The 8,835-nt window shown below is 39.5% G+C and overlaps 1 protein-coding gene across 1 annotated transcript; it reads right to left on the bottom strand.

Annotated features, from left to right (window-relative positions):
* Positions 1-1,230: 1,230 nt before the first annotated feature.
* Positions 1,231-4,754, bottom strand: NPVF (neuropeptide VF precursor). The gene is made up of 3 exons (XM_049798913.1): positions 4,614-4,754; positions 2,423-2,809; positions 1,231-1,266 (listed from the first exon to the last, which is right to left on the bottom strand). The coding sequence occupies exons 1-3, from the start codon at positions 4,752-4,754 to the stop codon at positions 1,231-1,233; spliced, it is 564 nt and encodes a 187-aa protein (XP_049654870.1).
* Between the last annotated feature and the right edge of the window lie 4,081 nt (positions 4,755-8,835).

Here is an 8,835-nt window from a genome sequence, read left to right as displayed (position 1 = left end):
TAGCAAATTTCGAGCCACGCTAGCTGGTGAGTAGAGTGAGTGCCAGCAAGTGGAGATTGAGACCGTGGGTTGAAGGGACCTGCGGGTCTGAGGGCTAGCAACTGGAGAGATGGATTGTCCGGATACCAGCTACTGCGTAGACTGAGCATCTAACGGCTACTGATGAAGGGACCCATTTGTGTGTGTGATTCTAATGTGAAGTTAAAGCTGGACTAGCTGGTGAGCAGGAGAAGAGGTGTGGGAGCCAGCTACCAAAGAGGCTATAGGTTGGGACAGTGGAGGGACCAAGGGTCTGAGAGCCAGCTGCTGGAGAGACCACAGGTCTGTAACAGTCCCTGCAGGGACCTGTTTGCATGTGTTTGGGTGGGAGATCTGCTAGCAAGCCTTCAGTTTGATCAGCCTGTGAGTGAGAAGAGGATAGCCCATTTGTATGTTTATGTCAGTCTTGTTGGTGTGTGTGTGGAGACTGTAAAGGTGCTGCTCTCTTGTCTCTTAGTAGTCAGCTGTGGCTGTATAGTGCGTGTATTTATGTGTGGTGTGTTTTTTTGGGGGATGCCTAGCCTAACCATTGGTCAGATGTGGCATCAAGGTAATGCAGCATGTGAGGGCCAGAAGAAGGAATCCCTTAGATCCTGTAGCCCACCAGATTTGGCTTCCGTGTAACAGGTGTGAATTCAGCTTCTCTTCAAAGCTTGCTGAAAACTCAATTTTGGAGGAAGCCTAAACACACAATATTCCTCTTAGAAGGGAATCGCTTTCATAAGAAATATGAAATGGAAATACGGGCTTGTAATGGAGTAGCCCTTTCTGCGTGTGCATCTGGTAGCTGTAATGTCGTTCACATTAACAGAGGAATTGGGACATCCACAGGGCAGATCTTGTAGGACATTAGGGAGGGCATTATCTCACATATAAAACCCAAGATAACTGCATTACAATGTGACTTTGGTTAGATGTTATTCCTCTGTGGGGGTCCAAGAAGCTAGGTTTTATTTGTCGCAAATTCTTGACAAGTCGCGTTTCAGATTTATATCTAACATGACTCATAAACAACATGAAAAGTGCTTTCTCTACATTTGACTTGATTTTCTTTAGGTGCATATGACACAAAGGGTACCGGTGGCTTTGATCCTGCTTCTGTTTGTTATTCACATCATAGGCTTCTTTTTATTGTACCATGCTTCTTTATTCATACTATGCTTCTTTTAATTTTGCTTAAAATGCTTTCAGTTATACAGCCATTGCTCTGAAATCAGGTTTTACAACCTACAGGACATAAGTTGCACAGAAGTAAAGAGAATTATACTACACTGTCACTGAAGTAATTACTACAACAGTCACTACAATTATCATTGCCTTATACATCAAGGGTTTGTACAGAATAAATACATTATTCATAACATGAAGACAGGTTTGCATTTCAGTTCTCATATGTTTCCTTTTCATGACCTTTATTTTTGAAAACACATTGCAGCGTTTCCAAGTCTTTCAGATTCTGTCTTCATGATTTCATTCCAGTATTAACGTAACTGTTAGAATTCATGTCCCTAAGAATATCAGACAAATAAAACAAAATCTGTTATAATCACGTAAGACAGTGAGAAAGGAATGAAAGAAATCAAATTAAATAAGAAAGAATCTTGGCTTCTGACATATCAGTTATCTTTCCTGGCCTGAACTTCTACTTTATGCATGTGTCAGATGCAAGTCAAGAGTAGCCAACTGAAACTTGGTTCCAAGACAAATGGACAGTTCAGATAAAGCAGCATATATGATAAGAAGGACTGTTATTGAAGAGATAGTTTAAATTATTCTTAGTAATGGGCAGGAAATATTTTTCCTATCCTGACAAAATTTTAGAGACCTTCAAAAAATTATTGGAATGAAAAATCAAAATCTCAAACATTGTCTCAATAAGAAAATCTGCAAAAAAAAAAAGTTTGGATGAGAAAAAAATGCCAGCATTTTCAAAATGCTGCGATTCAGCTTAGAATTTTGTCCTTTTTTTTAACTCTAATTTACATAAATTTAGAAAATGGAAGAGTAATTTTTTAGGTAATTTTGTTTGATCATTTTATAGGTCTGAAATGGGATATTTTAATGATCTGAACCTTTTTCACCAAAGCTTTAAACTTTTCAAAATGAAACCTGATCTAAAAAGTGTTGTCAAACTTAATCTTGTCATATGAACACTTTCAGCTTTGGCTATTTGGCATCTTCTCATTAGAAAAGATTTCATAAAGAGATTTTCTGCTAGTTCTTGTGATGAGACTTTTGATTTGGTGACCTACAAATCTTTCTTTTGACAAACTGGACTCATATTGAAATGCTTAGGGAATATCCCTTAAGGAAGTCTTGTTGTATGTGATCATTGCTAACCTGTGATTTAATATGCATTTTAATATATGGCTTGAACACTTACTTGCATAGTATTACCTGGTTCAGATTCCTGAATGTCTTGAGACAGATTGACAGACAGTGACTTCCCAAATCTCTGTGGCAAATTTAGAAGTGATTGACTGGAACTTTTAATAAGGGGAGATCTCCCAAGCCTGTGTGATACCTTTGGAGCATGCCTAAGTATGTTCTCTCCAAAAGCTCTCCCAAATCTCAAAGGCAAATTAGCAATTGGTTTAATGCTTCTTTCTTCCGGATAATTTCTTCCAAATCTAAGAGGTAAATTAGCAACTGAATTTGGCATCTTGTTTACTGTAGGAGGGTTCATTTTAATGATATTTTTTGATCCCCAGTCTTTCATTTCTTCAAAATTGAGACTCCTCTGCTTTTCTTCCAAGATATTATCTTTAATCTAAAGAAAAATAATTAAAAAAAGGATACTATCATTTTATAGGGCATTACTCCAGATATTAATCTTACAAAGTATTCATTTTCATATCTCCTTAGAAAGCTGCTAGGTAACACTCTTTTTTGGATATCTAATGCTTTTTAGCTGTATTTGCTAAACTTCATTGTAATGTGAGCTACTTCATATGCAATACTTCACATGCAGACATTGTCCTGCTTACCTTTTCAGTACACTGACCACAAGAGCACATCTCCATATCAGTATCCACAACTGATCAAATGGTGTCAGTTGGAAATATTTCTGAGCATAGGTGTTGGTACCTGTGCCATCAGTTAAGTGTGGACAAGAGTCATTGTCAGATCCACATTTGCTAATATCACCAACTGAAGTTGTCTGGAGGGGAAGAGGTTGACCATATTTAGTGACTTGACACAGACCTAGCCTCTTACTCATCTGGCCTGGATGAACAGGAGGATGGGCCAAGCTACCTGAAGGTATAGCTCATTTCTTCCTAAGCATTGGGTGGATGCTTTTGACCCAGTATCCTGCTGGACTAACAGCCAGGGAAATGAATGGAAAGCATTTGGGTCAAGTCCACATCATGCCTGTTCTGGCCTTGCAGCATAGAGATTGCCCTGAGCTTTAAGTTAGTTGCTTTAGTCCTCCACTAGTCCACAAGATGCATTAGGAGCTCCTGCGCTCCTAATTTTTATGCAGCCAGCACAAAATCTACCTTCTGTGTCTGTTCTGGCATACAATGAAGAACTGAGCCTGGTATATTACCTGTCTCATGATGTAAAGAACAGCTGCTGTGTGAAAAATAGCTATATCAACATGACCCTTTCTTATACGGTAGTGTTCCTTACCTGGGCATACTGAAAGTCACTTATTTTTGTGACAAAAATAAGGTTCCAAGGCTTAACAGCAAATAGGTACAAATATGTTTTTTAATTTCAGTTAAAGACACAAATGCTACTAATCCTCATTTCAGTTCCTTGTCCCTATTTGGGAGCTTCTCCAGCTACTGGGAGAGAAGGGGAATGAACCATTGTAGTTCATACTCCATGATTAAAACATTAAATAAACTATCCCTCTGATTGCACCTGCACACCCCTTCTGAAGTATATAAAAGACAGTGAGCTGAAGACCAGAGGATTTCACTAGCATAATTAAAGTTGTATTTTGATTTGAAGAATCTTTATTACACCAGTGATGATGAGTCAAAAAGAGAGGTTGGCTTTTATTTCCCAGGGAGTATTTGCAGGGCAGACAAGAAAAATAATATAGATGAACTGTGCAAATTTCATTTGGCATCTATTGAGACATAATAAATGTGCAGCCCTGCAAAGATATTTTTATAGTCAATTTCCAGAGTAGAATTTTAAGACCATTAACTATATTAGATTTATAATGTTCTCTGTTTATCATTATTCTTTGAGTATTACAAGCATGCCTTTATTAATTTTGGATTAATAATGTATCTGTTATATTATGTGCATAAAATGCCTGACAGGAATGTTAATTGAGGCTCCACTGTGTAAGTAAGAAACGTTTCAGAAAAAGTCTGAACCTAATCGCAAGGCTGTATTGCAAGAAAATTGAAACATGAATCGATTTACAGAGTATGTGCGTCCGAGCATATGAATTTCCTGAAAATTCTTTCAACAAGCTTTTTTTCATGCTGCTTATGCTCTAAGGCTGAATATACTGTGCAATGAGGTTAGGACAGCCTTTGCCAAAAAGTTCAAAGTGCTCAGGACCTGACCCACAGTTCCCCCAAATAACGTCATAGTAATACAGATCTTACCTCGTAATATTTATCACCATAGTCTTCTGTGCTCTGCAGACTGGACTTAATCGGTTCATCTAGGCACATACTATTCGATGTTAGAAAGACCACTGTCACTAAAGAAAATAGAATAAACTCCTTTATTGAAATGACTTTCATTTTTCTCAAATTAAGCTTACTTAGAGAGCTCAGAATCTGTACAGATAAGAAAACTGCCATCATTTTATATGATCAGAAAACAAAAAGATTTTGTTCCCTATGACATCAGTCTCAAAAGCTTCGATCCTTAATATTAATTAGGGAAATAATTTGAATATATTTGAAGAATGTTGGGAATTTCTTTTGTGAACCTTTTTAACCAACATAGCTTCTTGTTAGGGACACGCTGACTTTACAAATATTTTCTTCTGGTGAAATATGTCTTAATTAGCTAAATTTGAGAGCCATAACACTAGGGACTTAAAACAGCCACAATGTTCCATCACCAGATGACAAAACCACCTTGTTTCTTTCTTTTGTATCAATGTCCTCAGAAGGACTATGAAAGGAAGCTTTCTCCATGTATGTATTCTTCTGCTTAAATGATCCTTTTGGACCTTATAATGCTTGTTTATAGTTATGTACAACTAGGGACATTTAGCCCATGGAAATCAAGTGCTGTCTGTTGAAGTTGTTGATCAGGTCATAAGAGATGTTATGCATCAATGAGATCTATTGACGTACATAGTATCTATGCTCTAAATTGAACATGTTAATTTGCATTCAGACTGAATTAGGAACATGCTTTTAAAACTATACCCATCAGTTACATTTTTAGAAATTTCAAAGGTTATGTTACATCTATATTCTTAAGGCCAAATTTCCAACAGCAGTTTTTAAAAAGTTTTTTGCCACTTTGCCGCACTTGGTGAAAGCACTGGACTTCCCATGCATGTTCTGTCCCAGAAGGGGATTCAGGCTGCACACTAAATGTGTCCTTAAAGTGCACATTGAATTAGTTGCTAGATAGGCTGGTGAGCCAGGCTGCCATAAGAAAAGCATATTGTATTGTTCTTCCATCTGTTATTCTTAAATTCTTGAAATGATTGCTTAAATCTCATATGTTAATACTTAAAATCAGCCACATAAGGACAAAATCTGATTGCTCATGGTAAATACTCACACTGGGAAATTTGACTCATAGAAGCTATTTTGCAATTCAACACCAGAGTTGTAAAATGTCTGTTCCATCACAGCACTGGCAAAGTTGTCCTGAGAGAGCATGTTTTATGCTGTGGGCAGCATAGATAGTATGGGCTGTTTATCTGTTGACAGTATGTGTTTACTGCACTGTGAAGCTGAAGGATTTGTAAGTAACCTCATTTTAGAATTAAGTTGGCTGTTTTTATGGGTTTAAAGCTGTGTGGCATGTATGGAGATATTTCTGCCTTAGATTCTCCGAAACTGAGATCTTGAAGGCACTAAGCAGCTTTCTATTAGACCTAACAAGATACTCAAACCTCCTTTCGGACTCATAAGAACCACAGGGTGTGTGTTGGAAACTGCTCTAACATGAATGCTACTCTAACTTGACCAAGAAAACAGGAAACACTAAACCTATCACCTAAATTGTTTACTAGAGCCACTTAAAGTGAAAAAAAAGAAGAAAAATAAATTCCAACAAATGATCTCCTTAGGAGAAATAACAACTTCTTCTTTCCCTCTCCCACACTTTAATCCTTATCCAATAGCAGAAGGAGCAGTAAGCCCCTGTCCTCCAAGCTCAGACCATCTTGTCCCCACTCCCCATAGATACATGGTTCCTGTCTCCCCCAACTCCTATAATTACTGGGGATCATCTAGGGTAGGAGGACAGTGTGTTGGGAGGTGTCTCCTTGAAGGTGACAAAGGTAAGTAATTTTAGAGGGAATTTGAATCTTCTCGAGGAGAGGATGACGTGAGGGGGCTGGGGAGATGTTGCACAATGCCTACTACCAGATTCTCATACTTTCTAGTGAATCCTCTGGCATATTGCTGTGAGAGCGGCAAACAGTGGACTAGACAGGTGGTGTGCATTATCTTGCCTGGTAATTCCTGTGCAATACCACTCTTCTAGCCCACCTTCATTGCCAGCCCACCTGCCATCATTCCCCATGTTCATTCCAGGTAAATGGTGTACCTGCAGCAGAGAGGTGCTTTTCCATGAGATGTCTGAACTGTGGGGGATGAGTTCAGGGTTCAAGAGTAATCCCATCCCTGAGATAAGGACTGCTGCACTTTCGGACACCAAAGGATTGGTCTGCCATGCTAGCTTATCCTCTTGTGGGGCTCAGACTAAGGGGTTAACCATGTGAGAGTGCTGACCTGGGAGCCAGATGTAGAGGTAACATCTGGAAGCACAGCTATGTGGGGAGAGCTGGGCGGGGGTGGGGGTGGTGGCGTCTACCCAGATGGCTTGCTACTGGTACCTGAGGTGAACCTGCCTGGCACAGTGTGTGTGGGGAAGTGCCTACCTTCCCAGGGGAGAGGGAAATCCCATTGACAGAGCTGGAAGTGAAAAGGGAACAGTTTCTCTCAGGTGAACTTCCCCAGGTGGAAAGGGTGTGAAAGATTCTGCTCATTTTTTATGTGACAGGAGACCATTAAATTGTTAAAATATATGAGAATGGTATTAGTAAGCTATTTAGGAGCCCCTGTGAGGAAAGAATGCATTTTAATCACTAGCCTTTGTATGCCGATTTCCCTTGTTGTTGTCTACACTATTTTACATTTATTTCCTCTTCTTTGCTGTGTGTAATCCTTCTGGCCCTGGCTGACAGCAGAAAACGCTAGGTTCAGGTTCAAAGATCCGGTGCTTCCTTCAGAAGACTGCTGGAAAAAGTGACATATGATGGGAATAAGTACAGTTCTGCATAGTCTCAAGGGGCAATGCTTACCCTTTGCATTCTCTGAGACTGTTCTACAAGATGTTGTTTTAGAGTGGGATGTGGTAGGTGGGGAAGGAAAAGATAGTGGACCAGTAATGATTCATGAAGCGTAGTTGTATGTGCGTACATAAACAAATGTATGTAGAAAGTAAGAAAGCATCATCTGTCCTAGAGTGCCTTGGTATTAGTCCTTCTCTCAGAGTAGGTGACTTCTCTTTTGTTTGAAAATAATAAATATTCGTGGCAGGGAAATGGAGTTTTGGGGATACCAAAATTTTGGTATTTGGAAATCTCGGCCAAATTCTGGGGAAAACGGGGAATAAAATGTCAATGGAGAAGACCTCTAAAAAGAGCCCATGTCCTCTTAGTGCTCTGGCAGGTCAGGGGCAGCAATTGTCTCTTTTCACTGAGGGCTGAGTGCGGGTTCCTGACTCTATGGAGCCTCATGTCAGGGGGCTTCCATCTGTGGGAACAGATGGATTTTCCAAGTTCCTTTTCTTTATGGTAACAATAAAGACAATAATGAATGCAGTTCATGCGCTAATATCTACCTAACGTGGTCATTTACCATTGGGCTTTCCTGTTACCTAGCTGCTGGCTTATGAACCTCTCTTGATCAGTGGTCTTTCAATTAACTGTGTGAAGATATTTGCTTTCTAAATTAAATGGAATTGGCAAGATGCAAAAACTCTCCTGCATTGTTTGGCACAAATACAAATTCTGTCTTCCCTGAACAGAATAGGAAGATGTATTGCTGTTGTCTAAGCCGCATCAAGCTTTCTTAACATTCACTTTGTCTCCTATGTACGTTGATTTTCTAATCAACATAAAGTGAAGTTTTCAGGTGTTTTGCATGCCAGGCAGTCAGGGAGTTGTATGTCCCTGTACTTTCTTATGGATTAATTTGCCTTTGATAGCTCTACAGCAGGAACTCTTTGGAAATTTCAAGTCAAGCAGTTATGATGATTGTTCATTATCTTTCCTGAGGAAGGACTTGTCAGACCCTAGTGCTCAAGTACCAGAATGGATAATGTGAGCACTCTTCATCAATGTGACTGCAAATTCTGCTGTGTTTAGACCATCTTCAGTAGCAGCATAAGCTGGCCCAGCTGACTTCAAACTGGGGCAGCTGGGGCATCCTGGCATGATCTATTAAAATTATTTATTTGCAGAGGGAAGACACATTTGTTGGTGGCAAGAAACAGTGTTGGAGAAGAGGGCTCTATTCTTGAATTGCTCCAGCTTGATCCACAAAGGGTCTGATTAAGGCATATGGAGGGGAGCAGGCTCTGAGTATTGTTGAAAACAACTTTTGAGCTCCTAGACTTTTGTCC

The sequence above is a fragment of the Accipiter gentilis genome, chromosome 4 (assembly GCF_929443795.1).
Source record: "Accipiter gentilis chromosome 4, bAccGen1.1, whole genome shotgun sequence".
Taxonomy (NCBI): Eukaryota; Metazoa; Chordata; class Aves; order Accipitriformes; family Accipitridae; genus Astur; species Astur gentilis.
Note: the sequence above shows the minus strand (reverse complement) of the source record. Positions and strands in the feature narration are given on the sequence as shown.